General features: G+C 47.6%; 1 protein-coding gene across 1 annotated transcript in view; it reads left to right on the plus strand.

The window, feature by feature from the left end:
• PTGIS (prostaglandin I2 synthase) overlaps positions 1-23,600 on the plus strand; it is a 45,056-nt gene extending 21,456 nt beyond the window's left edge. The window contains exons 6-10 of the mRNA XM_084887103.1: positions 3,230-3,411; positions 9,001-9,169; positions 10,126-10,307; positions 10,724-10,875; positions 20,229-23,600. Coding sequence (XP_084743229.1) covers positions 3,230-3,411; positions 9,001-9,169; positions 10,126-10,307; positions 10,724-10,875; positions 20,229-20,373 — 830 coding nt within the window. The 3' untranslated portion in view covers positions 20,374-23,600. The remainder of the gene's footprint in view (positions 1-3,229; positions 3,412-9,000; positions 9,170-10,125; positions 10,308-10,723; positions 10,876-20,228) is intronic.
• The last annotated feature ends 1,104 nt before the right edge of the window (positions 23,601-24,704 follow it).

A 24,704-nucleotide genomic window follows, 5' to 3' on the forward strand; every position in this document is an offset into this window, starting at 1 on the left:
TTTTCAAGAATTTCCTAGAAAAGATGGATAAGGCCTATGAGGATATGAAAAGAGATCAACTAGAATTAATAAGGAGTCAACAAGAAATGATAAGGGATCAACAAGAAATAAAGAATACATTGTCTGAAATAAAAAATATTCTACAGAGTCCTAAAAACAGAAGGGAAGATCGCAAGAATCAAGTCAAAGATTTGGAACATAAAAAGCCAGAAGACACTCCTCCACAGAAGCTAGAAGGCAAGAGAATCCAGAAAATTGAAGATAATGTAAGAAACCTCTGGGACAACTTCAAGCGAACCAACATCAGAATTATGGGGGTCCCAGAAGATGAGAGAGAGCAAGATATCGAAAACATACTGAAAGAAATAGTGACAGAAAACTTCCCCCACCTGGTGAAAGAATTTGACTTACAAGTCCAGGAAGCGCACAGAACTCCAAACAAAAGGAATCCAAAGAGGACCACACCGAGACACATCATTATTAAAATTCCAAGAGCAAAAGATAAAGAGAGAATACTAAAAGAAGCAAGAGCAAAGAAGGTAGTAACTTATAAAGGAGCACCTATACGATTGTCAGCTGACTTCTCAACAGAAACCATGCAGGCCAGAAGGGAATGGCAAGAAATATTCAAGGTGATGAATAGCAAGAACCTACAGCCAAAAATAAGCTACCCAGCAAAGCTATCACTCAGAATCGAAGGCCAGATAAAGAGCTTCACTAATAAAAAAAAGCTAAAGGAGTTCATCACCACCAAACCAGAATTATATGAATTGCTGAAGGGGGTTCTTTCAGAAGAGAAAGTAAACAAAGATAAAAATTATGAACAACAAATACGTAATTATCAACAAGTGAATCTAAAAACCAAGGAAATTAAAAAAAATCTGATGAACAATATTAACTGTTGAATATAATAGAATCAGAGGTATGGAAGGGGAGTGAACTGACGATTCTTGGGGGAAAGGGGAAGGGGGATGTGGGAAGAGACTGAACATAAACTGTGCACCTATGGATGAGGACAATGGGGAGAGGGGAAAGGGCAGAGGGTGGGGTGGGAACCTGGTGGAGGAGAGCAATGGTGTTGGGGCGGGGGGGGAAGGAACATTTGTAATAATATGAAAAATAAAAACTTATTAAAAAAAAAAAAAAAAAAAAAAAAAAAAAAACCTAATTCATGTTAAAGGGAAAATGCAGACTTTAAAGGCCTGTCTCCCTAAGGGGGTCCCTCTGTGCCCCCCAAGTCTCTAGGGGGCAGAGGCACTTCTGAGGGAAAACTAGAGAGGCACTCAGGCCGAGGACCCTCTTTTTACAGATGGAAGATCGAGGTCCAGAGGTAGACAGGGCCTCGGCCAATTCCACACAGCGTGGGAGGTCTGGGATTCGAACCTGTTTCTCCCTGGAGAAATGTCTATTCAAGTTCTTGGTCCATTTTTGGATTTGGTATTGTTTGGGTTTTTGTTGTTGTTGAGTTTGTAGGAGATTTTTTAATATATATTCTGGGTACTAGAGCACTATCAGATAGATGATTTGCAAATGTTTTCTCATGTTGTCTTTTCACACTGTGTGGCTTTGTAAAATCATCCTTAAAAGCAGTGTTTACCGTGATATTTAAGGTCTGCAATTGTGCTGTCCAACCTCAAAGGATGCCACCATTTCTAAATCTGTGCTGAATCTGTGCCTGCTTTTTGGAACCATTTCCTCAAATGACTTCTACAGGCATCCAGCACCAGCATCCACTGAGGTGGCTGCGAGCTTCCTGCACCCTGCGCTCAGCTATTTCAAATCTCCACACCCCCAGCGAGTCTGACAAGATTGGTCTGTGGTGGGACCTGGGCATGAGATTTAAAAGCTCCCAAGTGACGCTCCAGTGCCTGAAAAGTTGGGAGACACAGGGAAATATTGTATCCCGGATGAACAACTGGGCTCTCTGCATGTTATTTGAAAATGTAATTAATATACTTAAAAAAATTAAATTAGCCTACATCGAACACCCTTTTAAAAAATATATTTTTTAATTGATTTTTTACAGAGAGGAAGGGAGAGGGATAGAGAATTAGAAACATCGATGAGAGAGATATCGATCAGCTGCCTCCTGTACACTTCCTTCTGGTACATGCCCTTGACTGGAATCGAACCTGGGACCCTTGAGTCCACAGACCAAAGCTCCATCCACTGAGCCAAACCGGTTAGGGCTGAGACACCCTTCTAAACACCTGTGGATGCAGCCTGCTCAGAGCCAGTCACTGGATGGGTCTTCTAACACTGCTTTGTGGTTCAGAAAACTCAATGAGAGAGTTCCTAGAACTTTGGAATTTTGGAACAATCCAAAGCAACTTCCACTCTTCCAAGGGGTGATTTTGGAAAAAAAACGGAATCTTATACTTGTGTAAATATAGCATCTGGTAGCATTAACAGAATATTTACATAATAAACACCTGGCTTTATTCCCTCAACAGTCTGCCCCGTGGGCCCATCGCCTTGCTTTACCAGAGCATAACACACCATTGTATATTTGATAGTGATTGCAAACGAGTGATTTGTGGGCCAAAGTTGACTTTTCGAGATGCTTGTGTGACCCGGCACAGTCATACAAAACTTCTTGCTTATATGCTGACCGTAAAAAAACATGAGAAGATTGCACATGAACACCTGGATTTTCATCTTCTTCTGAAATCTAGGCGCTCTGCTAGGGACAGACTGGCGAGGGGTGAGCGTGGGGAGGGGGCACTCCGGTGGTGGAGCTGAGCAGAGGCTGCCCCTGACCCCCTGTTCCCCGTAGCGCCTTCCTGACCCTCCTCCCTCCTCTACTTCTCCTGCCTTCCCTGGAGGAAGTTACATTTGAGACCTCAGACCACTCTGTCTCCTCCTGGTGGTGGTTAGCTGGTTTCCGGTGTCTCCGAATGAAGCGGTGCTGAGTCTGGGGAACGCTGCTTGGTGTTTCACGTTCGTTCCCCTGCTGTGTCAGGAACCGCCATTCACTTAGCACGTATTTATGGAGTTGCTGGGGACACAGAGGTGAATCAGACAGACAAGGCCCCTTGCCCCTGTTGGCTGCGGGTGAGATAAACAATAAGTGAACATCTAAAGGGCTTCCCTGTGGCCACTTTCCCACAGGAACTCCCACCCCACGGAGTGCCACCCAGAAGACCCGTGGTCTCCTGGGAGGTCTGGGCTGGGTGGCCCTGGGCTGGGGTGCATCTGTAACGCCCACCCCTGTGCTCTCTCCCTGCAGGGGACAAGGACCACGCAAGCAAAGTCAAAGGTCGCCTGTGGAAGCTGCTGTCCCCAGCCAGGCTGGCCACCCGGGCCCAGCGGAGCGCCTGGCTGGAGAGTTACCTGCTGCACCTGCGGGAGGCGGGCGTGTCGGAGGAGATGCAGGCGCGGGCTCTGGTGCTGCAGCTCTGGGCCACACAGGTGGGCGTGGCGTGCAAGTGGGAGCACGCAGGCGTGTGTGTGTGTGTGTGTGTGTGTGTGTGTGTGTGTGACTATGAGTCTGTGCGGGCTTATGGGTGTGCCTTTGTGAGTGTGCACCAATATGAGTGGGGCTTGTGCGCACACTCCCAGCTCCCTGACGCTCTAACTGGGAAACAACATCGTGAACATGGTCATTCATGAAGCAGAGTGAGGAGGGGAGTGGCCTGGGGGACAAGGTCACAAAGGTCCTGCGGGTCCTGATAAGTAAAGAATTGGGGTTTTCTCTGGGTGAGCTGGGAGCCCTGGGAGGTTCTGAGCGAAGGAGGACAGAACCTGAGAGCAGGGGCGGCAGCAGGGACACAGTGAGGAGAGCCTGGTGGCAGGACCCGGTGGGGGCCGTGGAAGTGATGAGGATTCTAGAAACCAAAGGAACACAGCACCAATGCATTTAGTGATGGAACAGGTATTGGGGTGAGAGGAAGCCTGGCTCCCGCCCTCTCCCAGTCCCAGGGCCCCCCTCCTTCTCTTGGCCCCACCTCAGCGATGACAGTTGCACAGGCTGACATTTCTGGGTAATTCCTATCCCATCGACTCTCAACTTATTTTTAGTTTTGTCTCAGAGCCATTAACCGTCCTTGGAGGCAGAGGCTGGCAAGTGGGGGCCCCATTAGTGCCTAATAACATATTTATGGGCAGAGATTGGAGCTACAAACCATTCCCAGAATCCCTTGTGGAAATGACCTCGGTCAGCAGAACTGGACGCTGGCCTTGAGTGACAGGCAGCCCTGGGAACAGCTTTCGTCAGGGCCGAGAAAACGGGGCAGGAGCTGGGGACAGGACATCCCCTGAGGTTGAGTTATTGCAGCATCCAAAATTCAGGCAGGTGGGAAGACCCTTCGAGAACACACGTCTGGAGGGCAGGGACAAGGCACTGTGTAGCCCAGTGGTTTCAGGCACTGCGACTACCCTGGCAGGCGAGCTGCTTAACCCTTGGTGCCTGAGTTTACGCATGCTTAAGATGGAGATGACAGTACCTTCCTCAAGGTCGTGATGAGGGAGTGATACATGTGAGACCTGAACTGTGCTTGGCCGGTAACTAGAGCTCAATAAAGGTAGTCCACAAATATTCAGTGAGGGCCCACTGTGTGCCAGGCACCCTTCTAGAAGCTGGGGGTAGAGCGGTGAGCAGAACCAAGACCCCTGCCCTTATAGAGCTGACATTCTGGTGGAAGAAGACAAACTGTTAATAAACAAGTATGCAAATGTACCGGAGGGAATGAGTTCTGTGGAGAACCAAAAGAACCCGGGAAGGGATTAGCAGAGGGGAGTGAGGAGGGCCTGCTCTGCAAAGGATGGTTGAGAAAGGCCTTACCAAGAAGGTAACACCCGAGCGGAAACTGGAAGGATGTAAGGAAGCGAGTCATGTAGATGTATAGAATGGGGCATCCCGGCAGAGGGACAGCATGTGCAAAGGCCCTGAGGTGGGGATGTAGGTGATGTGCCAGATGGCTCAGGGCCCTGTAGGCCATGGGGAGGACTTTGGCTTTTACTCTGAGCTGAGGAGCAGCATGGCCTGTCTTCTGCTTTCCAGGGGTCATTCTGGTTGCATTGCTGAGAAACTGTAGTGGGAGGAAGTGGAGGCAGGGAGACCAGAGAGGAGGCCACTGTGATATCCAGGCAGGAGAGGATGACGTGAGACCAGAGTGCGGGGGGAGAGTGATGTTGGCTGGGACACTGGGAGTGGGTATAGCCAAGGATGGCTCCAGGTTTGGGCCTGAGTGGTGGGGAGAATGAAGTTGCCATTAACAGGTGAAGTAGGTGGTAGAAGGAACAAGTTTTGGTGGAGAAAACCAGGGGTTTGGCTTTGAGTGTGCTGAGTTTGAAATGGAAATTGTTGCGGGGTGGGGGTGGCTTACCTAGATTAAAGAGCTGGAGTTCAGGGTTACAGTCTGGGCTGGAGACTCATTTGGGAGTTGTCAGTGTAGACATGGTGTTGAAACCACTGGCCTGGGGATCACTGAGGGTGTCATTGGATGGGGATGGGGACCAAGCTCTGGGCCTCTCCAGTTTGGGGTGGACAAGATGAGGGGGAGCCAGCAAAGGAGACAGAGGAGTGGCCAGGGAGGGGCGGGACGGGGAGGGAGCGCCACCCAGAGGCCAGGCTGGAAAGTATTCCGAGCGATTGCTATTGTCAGGTCAGAATGGAGGTACAAGTGATCATTTCAGAAGCTATCAAACACTTTATTTACCACATGCCATGTGCCAGCCAGCCTGTGGAGAACTTTACAGACATTATCCTACAAAAGCTACATGAGTCCAGAACCCCAAAGCCTGGAGTCAAGCTGGTGGAGGGGTCAGTGGGAAATGCCCGCACCCAGGGACCGATAGGGTGGCCTGAGGTCCAAGTCCCCGCAGGGGAAGAGGCAGCTCTAAGGGGTGTGAGTTGGGGTGCGCAGAGGAGAATCCCAGCCGGCCCAGCCGGGCCAGGCTCCCCTCAGCTCTGGGTCATGGACTTTGGCTTCATTTGTTAGTCTACAAGTGTCCTCTGGGGAAATGGGGCAAGTCCCGGCCAGAGAAACGGCAGCAAACTCAGAATCTCTGGTTGTGTGGTCACACAGACATGTGCGCGCACACACACACTCGCACACTCACACACAGCTGTGCAGGTGGGTGAGGGTGGTCTTGCCACAGCTTTTTCCCGAACGCAGAGGTAACTGAGCAGCCTGCTGTTCCACTCCTGCCTTGTAATTAATGAGCTGTGGCCCCCATCTGACCATCCTGGCACACGGAAGTGGCCTTGGCACTGAGTTAACCCGGAGCTGAATTATTTATTGCCTGCTTCCCCCTGGCTATTTAAGTGATGAACTGACCTTGCTTGTCTCCACGGGCCCCGAGGCGCTGGGAAACCTCAGAGAGAGTCCCCGGTCCTGGAGGAGGGGCCCGGGGGAGGGAGAAGCCTCTCTGAGCACCTGCTCTGTGGCCGCTGGCGTCAGTCTCAGTGGGCCCCTGTGCCTGCCACAGGAGTGGGCATGCTGTTATGTGAGCAGAAGGGAAGTTCCGAGGCCCAGAGGAGAGAGTGACTTGTCTGGAGTGACAGGAAGTGGGGAGCTGGGATTTGAACCAAACTCTGCCTGGCCCCAGTTCAGGGCTCTGCCAGCCCACCTTCCTTCCGAGCTGACTTGCAGGCCCCAGCCCAAAGGAACACAGATGTTCAGTCGACAGATACCACGGGGCCTCTACTACACGCTGGGCAGCGGGCAGGGGCTGGGGGTGCTTAGTTTCCTGTTCAGTAGAAGGTGTGATGATGGCGCGTGCTCAGTGGGGGAACTGGATAAGGGAACATGGTACCTTGGCACAGAAGTCATCACGGTAACCAAAGAAAAAGACAGAAAGTCCGTTCTACCGTCACTGATGCTTCGGTGCCTTTGTTTACTGCCTTTTCTGTATGTCTTTTTTCTGTGGTTTAAGATCATGTAGCTTTTCAGTCCCACTTTTAATTTGACCTAACATTGTATGGTGAACATTTCTCCGTGTCCTTGCAGATCCCTGTAAAAATCATTCACTCGTGCATTGTTTTTAAGATCCAAGGAGCTGAAAAGACATACACAGTGAAAAGCCAGTTTCCCCCACTCCCAGCTGCTGTCCCAGAGGCAGCCTTGGTGGCCAGCTATCTGAGTCTCCTCCCAAGCTGGTCTGTGCTCCTTCACCTGTGTCCCCTTTAAACACACGCATCCATGGTGGCACTGAGCCCACCACGCTAGGACTCTGCGTTTCGCTGTTCGCTTGCTTCCGTGTGCCTTGGCTATAGTCTATCGGTACCCACAGAGCCGGCCTCTTTGCAACAACTTCCTGTTGGGATGATCGCCATTGATCTCATTGATCTCCTATTGATAGACATTGAGGTTGCTTCCAATCTTGCTGTTACATCAGCACCGTGGTAAATATCCCTGTGCAAATAGCTTTTTTTTTTCTTTTTTCTCTCTGAATGATTTATTAATTCTCTCCAAAATAAGAAGCATAAAATAAGCAGGTTCAGGCACTACAATCTGTGATTAAAAAATAAAAATAAAATAAATGACAGTTGAAAGTACTTTAAGTCATACATGGGAGCCTAAAAACATCAATAATTTGTTCATCATCATCATCCTGGGTATATTCTTCATAGTGAAGAAAATAATGCGTTAAACTCTGAAGTGTGTGGTGTTTATAGAATGTGCTGCAATACCCCAAAAAGCTTTTTGTCCATGAGCCACTGTGTCTGTAATAGAATTACTGGCAAACATGACATTTAGTGACTGTTTAATATCCCATTGTCACTAAGGATTGGATAAGATGGAACACAAAAATCTTACTCCAGTTGAGGTTAGTTGGTATTCACCCATGCCTCATTTAAGGGTATCCCATGCACATGTAGCCACATGCTGCACACCTGAGTATTAAAATATTCAGCTAAAGCTAAAGTCTTAGAGCAAGAAATTCCATCCATTTTTCCTAATTATTTAGCTATTGAGATGTTTTAAATATTTTTTCAATCCATTAAAAGCTTTCATAACCATCATTGATCATTGCTACTTTGCTTTATATGTACGCCATACTCACATATTTAAAAGCAGATATTCAGATATTGTATCAGTTTGCTGCACCCTTACTTAACTCCCATGCTGTGGGCCTGCTGGGCATCAGCCAGTCTTGACTGGGCTCAGCTCTGTTCCCTGTGTCTCCCATCCTCCTCTTGGGACCAGTGGGCTAGGCAGGCAAGTGGAAACAAAAGGTCTCTCAAGTCTAGTCCTACAGCTGCTGTTCTGTTGATTCTGCCTCGTTCTATTGGTTAGAGCAAGTCACATGTCTGAGCCCAAATTCAAGGAGTGGAGAAATACACTCTGCCTCTTTAATGGGAGGAAGTGCACAGTCACATGGTATGGAGCATGGATGTGAGAAGGGATAAGAATCGGGCCAAGGATGTAGCCAGCCTCAGACGTTAACAGTATTCTTTTTTTTTTTCTTTTTTTTAAAAAAATATATTTTATTGATTTTGTACAGAGAGGAAGGGAGAGAGATAGAGAGTTAGAAACATCAATGAGAGAGAGTCATCGATCAGCTGCCTCTTGCACACCCCCTACTGGGGATATGCCCGCAACTAAGGTACATGCCCTTGACCGGAATCGAACCTGGGACCCTTCAGTCCCCAAGCCGACGCTCTATCCATTGAACCAAACCGGTTTCGGCCGTTAACAGTATTCTTAATTGACACACTTTATTACTATTATTGATGTTTGTTTGTTTGTTTTTTGTGCTAATTAGCTATTAAAATTATCTATGTGACCTCATAGCAATGATTTTGCTCAAGATCAGGGATGCCAGAAATAGCCCTGAAGTAGCCTTTGTGCTATGCCAAACCACAGCCCAGTTCTTGGCCATGTCCTGAGGCTGAAGATAGACATAGGTCATGCCTAGATGTGTGGGAGGGGTGGGAACTCAGGCCTCCTGCCTCCTGCCCCTGGATCCGGGCTGTGTCCACGGCATAGACCAGTCAGCTCACACCCCGGGTTTGCTGTCTCGATGGTACAACAGGAGCTCTTCTCATTGCAGGGGAACATGGGTCCAGCTGCCTTCTGGCTTCTGCTCTTCCTCCTCAAGAACCCCGAGGCCCTGGCTGCCGTCCGTGGAGAACTCGAGCATGTCCTCTCTCGAGCAGAGCAGCCTGTCTCACAGATGACCACCCTCCCACAGAAGGTTTTAGACAACATGCCTGTGCTCGGTGAGATGGCCAGACCCTTCAGACAGCCCCAGGCTGGGTCATCATGGCCCCTGAGGCCCTCCCCCCAAGGAGCTCCTATCCTCCAGGATCCATCAGTGTCCTCTGACCTGTTCCCCTGAGCCTCCTGTCTTCTTAGACGTGGCATCTCCATGCCTCAGTCTCAGCTTCTCAGAGGCTCGGTAGGAGGTTTTAGGTTGCAAATGGCAGAAAACCTAACTTAAACTGGCTGAAGCACACAAAGGACTTTATTTGGGGCGAGAAACTAAAACATCCAGAAGTATTAGCTTCAGGTACAGGTGGATCCAGGTGCTCTAACAATGCCATCAGCATTCAGTCTTTCTCCATCTCCCAGCCTTGTTTTCTGCTGGGTTGGCTCAGAGGACCACCAGAAGCTCCAACCTGACGTGTTCTCGCCCCATGAGCATGTGCCTCTCTGCAGCATTCCTACCCGAAGTCCCAGGGGTGTGTCTCATTGGCTCTCGTTGGGTCATATGCCTGTCTTGAACCAATCATAGGGTTGGAATGCTCTGATTGGCCAAACACAGCCCACTCCCAGGAGTTGGGAGTGGAATCAACAGTCCAATCCCTGAGAGCGGGAGATGGGTGGTCCCCGGAGGAAAACCAGGGTACTGTTTCCAGAAAGGGACTGATTATATGCTGGGCAGGCAGAAACAACCAATATTGATGGTCCTGCTCTCTCCCCAGCCTTCTCTGATATCTCTCTGGTTCCCACCTCCCCTCATTGCTCTTTTGAGATTAGATCCAAATCCTCAAGTCTAAGATCTCTGAGGGACCACAGCAATAACACCTCATGAACTTGCCTCTTCGGCCTCACTGTGGACAAGTCCTGCTCCCTTTCTGAGCCTCCTCACCTTCCTCTATAAAATGAGGGTTGGGGCGGCATTTGCGTGGGTAAGAGGACAGCTGCTGACCTGCCTTGTGCCTGCCCTGTGCAGACAGCGTGCTGAGTGAGAGCCTCAGGCTCACGGCCGCGCCCTTCATCACCCGCGAGGTCGTGGTGGACATGGCCTTACCCATGGCAGACGGGCGGGAGTTCTCCCTGCGACGTGGTGACCGCCTCCTCCTCTTTCCATTGCTGAGTCCCCAGAAGGATCCAGAGATCTACACAGACCCAGAGGTAAATGCCGTGCCAGAGACGGTGGGGAGCAAGTGGCTTCGGGACCAGCCAGATCTGAGCGGCATCCTGGCTCTGCCTTTTGCTGTGTGACCTTGTCATCGTTAGATTCCTGGTCAAAGGCACATGCCTGGGTTGCGGGTTAGATCCTCAGTGTGGGGCGTGCAGGAGGTAGCCAATCAATGATTCTCTCTCATGTTTCCATCTCTCTCTCCCTCTCCCTCTCCCTTTCTCTCTGAAATCAATAAAAATAAATAAATAGTTGCCATATTTTTTAACCAATCCTCTATTAGTTGCCCATTATGTTGTTTCCAGTTATTTCATCTTATAAACAAGCCTGCGATGCACATCCTCATAGCTTTTTCTCATGCACGCGTGTATAGGGGTAGAATCAGAAATGGACCTTCTTCCTCTCCCAGGTATTTAAGTACAACCGATTCCTGAATGCTGATGGATCAGAGAAGAAAGACTTTTACAAGGATGGGAAGCGACTGAAGAATTACAACATGCCCTGGGGTGCTGGGCACAATCAGTGCCTGGGGAGGAATTACGCCACCAGCAGCATCAAACAGTGAGTTTGGGGACAGGGCGCTGGGGGCGGGGCGGCTCCTGCTCCATCTGGTTGGCACACACCCTCCTCTCCCCTGACCGAGAAGCTAAGCCAGAAGGAGGAGGCTTCAAAGGTTATCCATGAGCCATGTCTTCCCCCAAATCTTATTTATTTGTGTTTTTAGAATATGTGGTAACTTTTAAGAATCAGAAGAAGAGCGCATGTAAAAAGCCAACTTTCTGATTTCTTTTGAAATAATCAGATCTGGCACCAGGCTCTTCCCTCTGAGCCTAGTGCCCAGACACCAAACTCCCAGAATACCGAACACTGGACATCCTGTGAGCTGACCTGGCTGTCTGTCTGCAGCTGCTGTGCTGCTCAGACCCTCTCGGCGGAACTGGCCAAGGGTCATCATGCGCTTTGGTTATTTTAATGCCTCTTCATTCTCTTCCCTTCACCTCAAAAGCCGTGGCCCCCAGATCACAAACAGATTGGACCGGGGTTAGGATATCCACCCAGTCCTTCTGTCAGCCCCTGTGTCCGTGTAAGCGGGGTGATCTTCTGTGCTCCTATTTTTCTCAACTATAAAATTGGGGTACTGGTGTGAGAAATGGCTCACCTGTACAAATTTCAAATGATGGACTTGGAAACAGAAGCATGACGAAAGGGAGACTTAATAACACTCTCGAGACCTGGCGCCATTTTACAGGATCACACGTGGGGCAGGCAACACAGCCTATTTATTTAGACCCTCCTCCGGTTCCTCATTGGCTGAGGACTATTTCATCACCTATTTCCTAATAGGTCGCCTAGGTCTTGCCGTCTCCCATTGGATTATTTTAAAAAACGGGCTGGGGCCTTCTCTAGTCACCTCCACCTCCCTTTGTCTAGGCGAGTATTCCTAAGACGTGTGCTATCGGCCACGTGTACAGCTCTCACCCTCTCTCCCCACCCCCATATCCTGTTTGCTCTGGGGAAATTCAGCAGCTGCCTGGCCACATGCTGGTTCTTTTCTATGAAGATAAATCAGAGGCATATTTCCTAAACTGCTCATACTGCATCCCAGAGGTGTCAGGACAAAGGAATGAGATCTTTCTAAACACTTACTTAACCCACTGCTTGGCTCACTGTGAACACCTAATACATGTTAGTTACTATTGTAATTACTACTCACACTACTATTACTGGGCAGGTATTATGTTAAGTGAATGGGCCCTTAACATTAACCTCTTGGCCTCAGTTTTATCTCAGTAAAATGGAGATCATAAAACAGCCAGTTCTACTCTAACGTTTCATGAGTGTTCCCCAAAACCACTGGGCCGTGAGAAATCACGCATTAAAAACCACAGGGATTGTGGGAACAGTGGGGCCAAACACCTCACCCATGAGACAATGAGAAAAAGATAAGAACCTAGGGGAAAATGGTAGTACAAGTTTACACATGTTAAATGGCTAACAAATACCCCAAGTGCTACAGAAAATGCGGCACTTTACTCTTTTTTTTTTTTTTTAATAAATTTTTATTGTTCATATTATTACAAATGTTCCTCCCCCCCCCTCCATTGCTCTCCTCCACCAGGTTACCACCCCACCCTCTGCCCTTTCTTCACCCCCCATTGTCCTCATCCATAGGTGCACAGTTTATGTTCAGTCTCTTCCCACATCCCCCTTCCCCTTTCCCCCAAGAATCGTCAGTTCACTCCCCTTCCATACCTCTGATTCTATTATATTCAACAGTTAATATTGTTCATCAAATTTTTTTTTAATTTCCTTGGTTTTTAGATTCACTTGTTGATAGTTACGTATTTGTTGTTCATAATTTTTATCTTTATTTACTTTCTCTTCCGAAAGAACCCCCTCAGCAATTCATATATTTCTGATTTGGTGGTGATGAACTCCTTTAGCTTTTTTTTATTAGTGAAGCTCTTTGTCTGGCTTTTGATTCTGAGTGATAGCTTTGCTGGGTAGATTATCTTTGGCTGTAGGTTCTTACTATTCATCACCTTGAATATTTCTTGCCATTCCCGTCTGGCCTGCATGGTTTCTGTTGAGAAATCAGCTGACAATTGTATAGGTGCTCCTTTATAGGTAACTACCTGCTTTGCTCTTGCTGCTTTTAATATTCTCTCTTTGTCTTTTGCATTTGGAATTTTAATTATGATTTGTCTTGGTGTGGTCCTCTTTGGATTCCTTTTGTTTGGAGTTCTGTGCGCTTCCTGGACTTGTAAGTCTAATTCTTTCACCAGGTGGGGGAAGTTTTCTGTCACTATTTCTTTCAGTATGTTTTCGATATCTTGCTCTCTCTCATCTTCTGGGACCCCCATAATTCTGATGTTGGTTTGCTTGAAGTTGTCCCAGAGGTTTCTTACATTATTTTCAATTTTCTGGATTCTCTTGCCTTCTTGCTTCTGCGGAGGAGTGTCTTCTGGCTCTTTATGTTCCAAATCTTTGACTTGATTCTTGCGATCTTCCATTCTGTTTTTAGGACTCTGCATAATATTTTTTATTTCAGACAATGTATTTTTTATTTCTTGTTGATCCCTTATCATTTCTTGTTGATTCCTTATTAATTCTAGTTGATCCCTTTTCATATCCTCATAGGTCTTATTGACCTTTTCTAGGAAATTCTTGAAAAACCTTATGTGTAGATTTGAACTCTGTATCCAGATGCTTTTTGTCCTCCATTTCTTTCATTTGTGATCTATTTTGTGGCATTTTCGCAGCTTCCCTGATGGCGGGGTTTCAGGGTAGAGCCTGCAGCCGTGGCTTCCGTCAGCCCTGCCCTATGTGGTTCCTGAGTCTCAGTAATCCCCAGGGTCCTTCAGTACTCGCTGCAAGCACCTCTGAGAGAAAGGTGCCCTCGGTTTTTGCCTGCTACCAAACAGTCTAGCCTCTCCCCCAATGAGCTCAGAACTGGGGTTCAGTTCAGTTGGAAGTGGAGTTGGAGGTGGTATTCAGAGCAGTCCGGAGCTTTTGTCTCCTTCCCACCAGGGCAATCCCGTGGCACAGCCAACCGTCCCTTCTCTGCGCGCAATGTGCACGCCTCCGGGACCTCCTTTCGCCACTCCCCTGGGGTTCCACCTTACAGCCCAGCTCCCTATGGATGAGCCTGGGTCCCCGGGGTCTGGCCTAGAACTGGTGTTCAGAGCAGTCAGAACTGGGGCCCAGCACAGTCGGAGCTTTTATCTCCTTCCCGCTAGGGAACGCCAGCCAGGCACTCAGCTGCCCTTCCTCTCCAGCTCCATTCTCTCTGCGCGCGCCGCATGTCTCCGTACCTTAGGCTTTTACAGCTCCTCCGCTCTTCCTTCTGGTTTTCTCCTTGCTTCTCATTGTATAATTTCCAGTCAGTCGACTTTCCTGTAGTTCTGGGTAATGTCCATTTTATATTTTAGTTGTATTTTATTGAAATTGTTGTTGTGTGTGGCTGCGATTAGGTGTTTGCCTGTGCAGCCATCTTGGATCCTCAAGCCCACGGCACTTTACTCTAAAAACGACCTCAAGTTCACTCTGGAAGTGGACTATGGGTGGGATGGCAGCTGAGCTACTGTGAGGCGTGAAAGGTGGGGTATCTGAAATTGGACATTTGATATGAATGATGGGATACATAATACACACACACACACACACACACACACACACACACGTGTACATACGCACATGCACGCACCGTGAGCTGGAGTCAAGGGAGGATAGGGTTTAGGTATGTGCGTGTGTTTTGTGAATTCCTGCTCAGCTCAGCTCAGTTGGGTGCAGGTTTTTGCATTCTCCTTGTGTTTCTCACAGATAAAATTGCACATAAGCTAATGTGCAATTTGCATTAAGCTTCGCTCGTGCCCTAATATATCAATCACATTGGAACAAAGTCAGGTGTTCAAAACAAATAGCTCCTATCTCCTAAAGCTTCTGGACAGAGAGAGATCATATTAGGACACTACATGTTTAGCTAAGTTGTTATTTTTATCTCACTTAATTGTCATGACAATCCTGCTAGGTAGGTGTCGGTCTAACACTAAGGTCAAATCATTTGCCAGGTCAGACACCTGGTGAGTGGAGGAACCAGGATCCAAGTCCAGGTGTGGATACAGAAACCCCACCCTATATAAATTCACCCTACAGCTTCAGAGCTGGAAGGGATACATCCCACTTAAAAAAAAAATAAACTTTTTATTATTTCAGAGAGGAAGATAAAGGGGGAGAGAGAGAAACATCAATGATGAGAGAGGATCATTGATCGGCTGCCTCCAGCACAGAGGAATTGAGCCCGCAATCCGGGCATGTGTCCTTGTTGGGAATCAAACTGTGACTTCCTAGTTCATAGGTTGATGTTCAACCACTGAGCCATACCAACCAGACTTCATACATCCCACTTTTTTTTTTTTACCTTCTTTGACCAGATGGGTAAACTGAGAAACTTGACAAGGGTCCCACACTCTTAAGAGGAGAGACAAGTTCTGTATCCAGCTCTTTCATCCTGAGCATTGACTTCCTCTATCCTTGTCTTCCCTCTTACCGTTCATTTGCTGTGTGCTCAGTCCACCTTGAGGAGTTGGGTCTCAATGGGGAGAGAGGTGAAGGGACAGAGGAGCTGAAGACCCAGTGCTGACCCTTACTGACACGGGTGGTGCTGAGTAAGATAAGGCAGGAGGGCAGGAAGCAGTGACATAAGGCAGGGCTGCCACCACATTTATGGGCACACTGATTACATCATAAATGTGGTTTGTATACTTACCAGCACAGCTTTCCAGAAGGTGGCAGTAAAGAGTACTTGTTCTTGCAAAGTTGGTTCCTTTCGACAGTTTCCCCACAGACACAGTAAAGCGTCTCCAGGGACAGGTGCCTGTGTCCGATCTCACAAAGGCAGCCTGTGGTTTAGCAGCAGCCTTGGCCAGAGCAGGTGAGGACTTCCAGGTGTCTGGGAGGAGGGTGAGTGTGGTTGGGGGAGTCAGAGGAGTCGCTGATCAGGGGAAGCTGGTCTATGCTGCTGAACCAAACGACCCCCCCACTCCCGCCCTCCCAGTCTCAGCGGCTGTGACAACAAAGCTTGGTCCCCACTCACACAAAGTCAGCCGTGGGTTTGGGAGTCTCCTTCCCTCCATGTAGAGACTCAGCTCTTTTCATCTCAACGCAAGGCCCACACACCTCCAGGCCCAAGAGAAGCTGGAGTGCAGCACCTACTCTGAAGTGCTTTGGTGTGAAGTTGACACACAAGTCACTCCTGCTCACACCTGTCAGCCATGCTGGTGTCCGGGCCCGCTTACCCACAGGTGGCACACATGGAGGAGCTCCTGCTCCCTCGCTCTCCTTTTCTCACTTTTCCCAAAGTCAGAGTTAGGGGCAGACTCCGGAGGAGGCTGTTGCTCTCCTCCCTTATTCCTTTTTTGTTCGTTATTTTTAATTTCATTAAAATTTGTTGGGGTGACATTGGCTAATAGAATGATACAGGTTTCAGGTGTACAGTTCTATAATACATCTTCTGCATATGGCATTGTGTGTTCACTCAAAGTCTTCTGTCAACATGTATTTGGCCCCCTTTACCCTTTCCTACCTCCCCCCAAACTCCTTCCCTCTGGCCACCGCCCTACTGTTGTCTCTGTCTGTGAGTTTTTGTTTGCCATGTTTGTTTATTCATTGCTTTCAGTTTTATATCTCACATAGAGGTGAAATCATATGGTTCTTGACTTTCTATATGACTTATTTCACTTAACATAATATCTGCAATATCCATCCATGTTGTTGCAAATAGCAGTATTTTATCTTTTCTGATGGCTGAGTAGTATTCCATTGCATGTATGTATGTACCACATCTTCTTTATCCAATTATCTATCGAAATTTCTATCAACAACAACTTATGTTGTTGGTTGTTTCCACGTCTTGGTCACCGTGAACAATGAACATAGGGGTAGACATATCTTTTATTTTTATTTTTATTTTTTAAATATATTTTATTGATTTTTTACAGAGAGGAAGAGAGAGGGATAGAGAGCCAGAAACATCGATGAGAGAGAGTCATTGATCAGCTGCCTCTTGCACACCTCCTACTGGGGATGTGCGCACAACCAAGGTATATGCCCTTGACCGGAATCGAACCTAGGACCTTTCAGTCCCCAGACCGGCGCTCTATCCACTGAGCCAAACGGGTTTCAGCCATTTATTTTTTTTTAAAATCTTTATTGTTGAGAGTATTACAGATATCTCCTGCCCCCACACCCCATTGCCCTCCTCCACCTGGTTCCCACCCTCCCCCAGACCTTCACCACCCTATTGTCTGTGTTCATAGGTAATACATATCTATACTGATAAAAGGGTAATATGATAATTTTTCTGGACATCCTTCCAGACAAAGCCACAGTGGCTGTGAGGGCTGAGGGCAGGCAGCTGCAGCAGCCGGCAGTGGCAGCAGCAGCAAGGTGATGGGGATGGTTCCTTCCCCTGATCAGCCCGGTCACCTCCCACAGAGGGAGGCTAGACTGCGGCTTAGCCATCAGTAGGACATCCCCTGAGGGATCCCGGACTATGAAAAGGGGCACATCAGACTGAGGAACAACACCTCCACCCCCAGGTCCCGGGTGCCTGCTGCCAGCCAGAGGGAGGGAAGCGTAGGTCCTGGGTGTGGGGGCTAGGGCAGAGGCAGTTAGGGGCAATCAGGCAGGCAAGCAGGTGAGCAATTAGGAGCCAATGGTCCCAGATTGCAAGAGGATGTCCTACTGCTGATTTAGGCCTGATCGGGCAGTTGGACATCCCCCAAGGGGTCCCAGATTGGAGAGGGTGCAGGCTGGGATGAGGACACTCCCCACCCCACCCGTTCACAAATTTTGTGCACCGGGCCTCTGGTATACATATAAGATCTTTGGTTAATCTCTTCCCACCCCTTCATCCAACCCTTCCCTCTGAAATTCATCAGTCTGTTCCATGTTTTCCTGCCTCTAACTCTATTTTATTCATTAGTTTATTTTGTTCATTATATTTCTTGTTCGTTTATTATTATTTTTAGATTCAATTGTTTATAGATATGTATTTATTGCCATTTTATTTATCATATTTTTATCTTTCTTTTTTCCTTTTCCTCTACTTAAAGAATACCCTTCAATATTTCATGTAATATTGGTTTGGTGGTGATGGACTCCTTTAGCTTTTTCTTATCTGTGAAGCTCTTTATCTGACCTTCAGTTCTGAGTGATAGCTTTGCTAGGTAGAGAAATCTTGGTTGTAGGTCCTTGCTATTCATCACTTTGAGTATTTCTTGCCACTCCCTTCTGTCCTTCGAAGTTTTTGTTGAGAAACCAACTGACAGTCATATGGTGTTCCCCTGTAGGTAACTAACTGCTTTTTTCTATTGCTGCTTTTAAAATTCTCTGTTATCTTTAATCCTTTGCATTTTAATTATGATGTGTTTTGGTGTGGGCCTCTTTGGATTCCTCTTTGTTGTGATTCTCTGCACTTCCTGGACTTGTAGTATATTTCTTTTACAAGGTAGGGGAAGTTGTCTATCATTATTTCTTCAAAAAGGTTTTCAATATTTTGCTCTCTCATATCTCCTTCTAATACCCCTATAATGCAAATGTTGGTACATTTGAAGTTGTTCCAGAGGCTCCTTATTCCAAATTGTTGATTTGATTCTTGGAATCCTCTGCCCTACTGTTGGATCCCTGTAAATTATTCTTTACTTCAGTTAGTGTATGCTTAATTTCTGACTGGTCCTTTTTCATGTCTTTGACATTCTCACTAAGATCCTTGAAAGTATCACTAAGTCCCTTTGCGCTCTCATTAATTTTCTTGATGCTCTCAATAAGTCCCTTAAAATTCTCATTTAGACTATTGTGTAACCTTATAAACATTGTTTTGAACTCTGTACCTAGTAGTTTGCTTGCTTCCATTTTTTTTTTTTTCATTTGTAACTTTTTTTTTTTTTGTCTCCTCATTTTGGCTACTTCCCTGTGTTTGTTTCTGTGTATTAGGTAGAGCTATTATGTCTCCTGGAATTGGTAGAGTGTCCTAAAGGCCCAATGGCTCAGTCACCTGAGCTTGGCACTCTAGATGTGCCTCGGTGTGGGCTGTTGAGCCTTGGTTGCTGTTGGTATCACTAGGAGGAATTGACCTCCAGGCCAGTTGGCTCTGAGAACCAGCTGTGTCTACAATGAAAGAGCTGCTATGCAGGAGACATCCTTATGAAGCAGGACTTGCTTCAGTGGGGCTTTGGTGCTCACTGAGTCTTCCCCTTGAGTGTGTCACTTGTGAACTGGTAGAGTTGTAATCTGGTGTGCTCTGAAGCTATCACCAGGTGCACTGGCTCTGGGGCCTTCCAGGAGGAGCAAAGTCAGCCACTGTTTGCGGCCATCTGTCAGGAACTGCAGAGAGATCTGCAGGTGGCTGCTACTTGTATTGGACTAGAAAGTGCCCAGATGAGGCTCAGCTGTGAATGAAGACAGGCTGGTGTTAGTGCCAGATCTTGGGACTTTAATTGGTAGATTTGGGGCACACTGATGCCAGATGCTAATTTTTTTAGAGACTTTAGCAAAAATCTGAAGCCTGAACCAGGACAGGCTATTTATGTGGAAAAGCTGCTACAAACAGCTTGGTGGGGGGTGAAAATTGGATGAGGTCTCAGGGAATCACCAGGCAGAGCAAGCAATGTGGGCCATGCTGACGGAAACTCAGATATGGCTGCCAGTCAGTCGTGCATTGGGTGAAGTCCCAGCACAGGAACAATGACCCTTGTGACCACCCCTGTCTGGGAGAAAGCTTCCCCTGAGTTTCTACCGCAATGCCACAGTCCAGTGCCCCCCACCCCCCAACCCTCACCTGTATGTCTCTGGATTTCCCCAAAGCCACCACCTGAAGCTAGAGCTCAGAGGAAGCAAAATCCTTGTAAGTTCATGGGCAGGACCTTTAAGAGGAACACCTAGGACTCCAGCAGCCTCTGTGTCACTCAGCCACAAGCCCTGCTGGTTTTATAGCCTGAAGTTATGAGGACTCCTCTTCCCAGCTCTGGAACCCTGGGCTGAGAGTCTGATGTAGGGCTGGGACCCCTTGCTTCTTACGGAAGGCCTTAGAGATATCCCTCCTGATTTAAAAATCACCACACGTGGGTGTCAGACCAGTCTGTTCCGAGCCTCCATCCCTCCTACTAGTCTCAATGTGTTTTCTTCTTTACTTCTCTAGTTGTAGGACTTCCATTCAGCTAGATTTCAGGTAGTTCTGAATGATATTGTTCTGTATTTTAGTTGTAATTTTGATGTGGTTGTGGTTGTGGGAGGTGGCAAGTACAGGTGTTTACCTATGCCATCCATATATCTTTATGAATCTCTCCTCCCATATTTTGAACAAGCCCCCCATGCTCCCTCTTCTTCACACCTTCCACGTCATCTCTCTGCAGATTCGTGTTCCTTGTGCTGGCGCACTTTGACCTGGAGCTGGTCGACCCCGACGTGGAGATCCCTGAGTTTGACCTCAGCAGGTACGGCTTCGGGCTGATGCAGCCAGAACAGGACGTGCCCATCCGTTACCGCATCCGGCCGTGAACAGACCGGGCTCCACACGCTCGCTCCCTCCCAGCCCGCACCCAGATCGCCCAACTTCCTATGTCCACATCTGGCCTGGGTGCACAGCTTCGGACACCCAACAGTATCAGCTTTAGCAATTTACTGCTCTTTTCCTGGAAGGCTGGTTGGGGGAAGGGAGGAGAAAGGAAGCTGGGAGGGGAAGGTTTACCTGTATTCTCCGGCATATAAGACGACCCCCCGATTTTACAGTTAAAACATAGGTTTAGGCCTATATTCGCTGTATAAGACTACCCCCCACTTCAAAGAAAAGACTTACTTTGCCGTCAAGATCTGCAGGTAATTTTTGTGCAATTTTGGTCTTTTGCCCCCGATTTTTGGTTGACTTTTTCGTTTCAAAAGTCATCTTATATGCCAGAAAATACGGTAGTCCAAAATGAGGTTCTTCCTGCATGTTCCTAGCTCACCTTGCTCTTCTCACCTTATGACACCCACAAAAGTTAGGGCAAACAGGGCAGGAGTCCTGACTGCTGTGCCCCAACTCCCAGAGGGGCCACTGTCCAAGCCTTTGACAATGGTGTGATTGAGGTCTTAACCACTCAAAGCAGATGCTGGCCTTAAAAATGCCATTTGGGATCCAGCAGTACCCAAATTACTTTAAACCAGCTGTAGCCAAAGGAGTCCTTAGACTGTTTCTGGTCCCCTCATCTCTCCATTCACACCGATTCTTGAGAAAGCGCAGGAGGGTTTCCGAAGCTGATGCATCCACGATTCAGATCATGAGCACTCTCTACCCTGGGGCTGGAGCAGGGGAGCTCACTGTTCCAGAGTTATGGGCTCCAGATGGGACAAGCCTTGTTAATGCTGAGATTCAAGTGAGGAATAAGAAAGACACAGACCCCACAGGACAGTCCTGATGGACGGAAGCAGCCAGGCTCCTTGGACCCAGCGAGGCAAAAACAGAGGAGGCTTCGGTTTCCTCAGAAGCTCCAGCTGTGGGCATGATGCAGTCTGCAGACATATTTTATATACAGTATATATAAATGGTTTCCATATCATCTTTGGGAGAGTTGATTCAAAATGCCCAGCTTCTCTTGGAAAAACCGGGCACACCATTATTCCCAAGGGCAGGCACTGGCCAGGGTTGAGAACTAGCCACCTCCCTTTTCTAGGGCGTGTGCTCTGGGTTTCTACTTGGTGGAATTTTTTTCTCTCTGCTTCTCCATTCCTAGTACCTCCTGGCCCATGAAGGCATTCGAGCTTGAGAATCCTGTCCTAACTCTTAGAGGTGATCTTTTAGGAGGTGGTAGGAACCTGCTAACTGGTTCTTAGGCCAATGGTCCATCTTCCTGTGTTCACCACCCTTCGAACAAACAGCTCAATGATGAAAACTTGCCTTTGCAGCAGTTTGGGGGTGGGAGGAAGAGGAGCTCAAAGAGAAAGAATTGCCTAGAAACCTTTATTATGATGGTAAGCATCGTTAATATTAGATTCTGTTTATTGAGGACTCTCTAAATGTCTGTGACAGGCACATGGACATAGCATTTCTATTTCTCACATCATCTCTGCAAAGAGGGGATGGTTACACCTTTTTATAGATGAGAAAACAGATTCAGAGAGGTGAGGTGCCTGCCAGCGTCACACAACTCCTAAGCTAGTAGAATTCAGCAAACAGACTTATTGTCCTAATATTGGGTTCAAGGGGATGATGGAGGGACAGTTCTGTTTGGCATCAGAGCCAGAGGCATGCATGGCTGGATGCATCTCATGAGATGCAGACACACCTACACACACAGAGCTAAGTGACTTTAGCTTCAGCTGAAAGAGAAGAGAGGACCTGAGATCTCCGAATGTGTCAGGAGCTAGTCTCTTGGAGCAGCCCTGGGGCGTGGGGGCTTCCCTGGCCCTCAGCCTCCAGGCGCCCCCAGGATTCCCAGGCAGACACTGTGATTGGCAGGAGGCAGGATATCCCCAGGGAAACCCATCTTCATGCCTGGGTGACCCCGGCTGCCGCCTGCTTCTTAACTCCGCAGGAAATCAGGCCTGGCAGCCTCCTGTGGGAGGATGGAGCCGGTTTCCACGGCAACCCTCAGCTGCCTCATCCTAGCTTGGAAGGAAGGAAGAAGGCCAGCAGAAATAGCAGCAGGAATATCTCTCTGTGAGGCTGCTACTCTGGTGGGGGAAAGCCCTTATGATTCCCGCTTCCAAATCAGGGACGCTTTGTCACAGACTAGATTCTCACCTCTGTTTAAAAAAAAAAAAAAAGGCCGATTTCCTCTAAAGGTGGTGCACCTCCTTGAAGCCACAATCGTTAGGAAGAGACAAATCTCCCACCAGGCAGCTCCAGCTGGTACCAGAGATACTGAAGTACAGCTTAGGAGACAATGATTTAAGCCTTCCCTTGTTTAATCTTTCTTTTTCTTATTTTTTTAAAAAAAATATAAAGAAGAGTGAGAGATGAATGGGTTAGCTCCTTGCTACAGATTATCTAGGAAGGTACCCAGTTGTCATTGTATTTCTTCATATCTTGCTTTAGAATCACAAGATTGCAGGACATATGTTAGAAACAGTCTTAGGTTGACATAATGAATTGTTTCTTAACATCATCATCTTTTTTTTTTTTTTTTTTGCTATATTTTGTATTGTTGTTTACCAGATATTTTCCTTGAAACAGATTCATTTTTTAAACCTTATAGTTGTTTGAAAAGGTAGCTTTTTTATTATTATTATTATCGCTGCTGGTAATGGACAACATATATCACTCATTGTCAATAATAGAAAGTCACTGTGAAAAATAACTTCAATGGAAGGGGGTCTCCATGCTGGTGTCACTGAGGCTCAGGGCCTGAGATCTGTCACTTCTCTGTTACAAAGTGAGACAGCAAGTATGCCAGTGGCATTAAAGTCAGGCCAGCGCCACCCGAGACTTTCTCCCCGACAATCACTGGGAGAAAGGACAGAGAAAGGCGTAAGCGGCTCGCCACGAGGGTCACCTGTGCGTTACACCTGGCCTGAGTGCCTCCCAGGGTCTTCTGCCATCAGCAGCCGAGCACACTGAGCTGGTGACCCACCTGCCCATTCTTCAGAGGAGAGCTGAAGTGTCTTGCCAGACCCATTGATGTCGATGTGTATTTTTAAATAAACTGTTTTGTGAGTAGCCTTGCTGTTTAAGTAAAGAGTTCTATTTTCATATAATACTGTTGAGTGGAAACATGCTGAAATATATTAAACCATCCTTTTTTGTGAAACTGCGTCTGAGTGTCATTCAGATTGAGGGCGGCTGTGTCCGGAATGGCAGAGTTAGCTTCTAGGAAGGGAGCACAGAGCACCTTAGAATCCAGTCATACCTCCAGCTATCCTCCAAGGTGTGTATTATTGTACAATCTCCACTTGCACAGGGGAAGACGTCGAGGGTCAGAGAGGTGAAGTGGCTTGCCCAAGATCATGTGGCTAATGAATAGTAGATGTGGGATTCAAGTGCAGGCCTCTCTGCCTCCTGAGACCAAGCTCAGGATCTTTCCATCACTGGTCCTCCTGGTGGCACAGAGGACAGAGTAGCCGCAGAGGACTTTGGAGTGGAGGCTCACAACCCCAAAGCTCTCAAAAACTCACTGGATCTTCTTTACCCGTCAGTGTATGTAGGCATTTATTTAAATTAAAAAGGGGGGGAGGGGGCTAGCTGATTTGGCTCAGTGGATAGAGCACTGGCCTGCCGACTGAAGGGTCCTGGGTTCGATTCCGGCCAAGGGCACGTGCCTGGGTTGTGGGCTCAATCCCCAGTAGGGGGTGTGCAAGAAGCAGCCAATCGATTCTCTCATCATTGATGTTTCTATCTCTCCCTCTCCCTTTTTCTCTGAAATCAATAAAAATACATTTTTTAAAAATCCTAGCAATGCTCTGGTTCCTCTTCAGACTGCATAAATCTCACCTTTTAAAAATCCTACCAGTCCTAACTGGTGTGGCTGAGTGGATAGAGTGTCGGCCTGCAGACTGAAGGGTCCCAGGTTCGATTCCAGTCAAGAGCATGTACCTTGGTTGCGGGCACATCACCAGTGGGGAGTGTGTAAGAGGCAGCTGAATTGATATTTCTCTCATTGATGTTTCTAACTCTCTATCCCACTCCATTTCTCTCTGTAAAAAATGTCAACAGCAACATTTTCACATTAAAACGTTACCTTCAATACAGCAGACATTTTTTTCTCTGTCACATAGATACAGGAGAGCAGAGGTGGTGTGGCACCGCCACACTCACCAGACCCTTTCCTCCTGGTTCCTCCAGTATCAATTAACTATCGGTTTCCACCTTAGGGTCCAGTATTGCTGCTTGAGCTCCAGCCCTTCTTTTTACATTC

The sequence above is a fragment of the Pipistrellus hanaki genome (assembly GCF_964339955.1).
Source record: "Pipistrellus hanaki genome assembly, chromosome: 6".
NCBI lineage: Eukaryota > Metazoa > Chordata > Mammalia > Chiroptera > Vespertilionidae > Pipistrellus > Pipistrellus hanaki.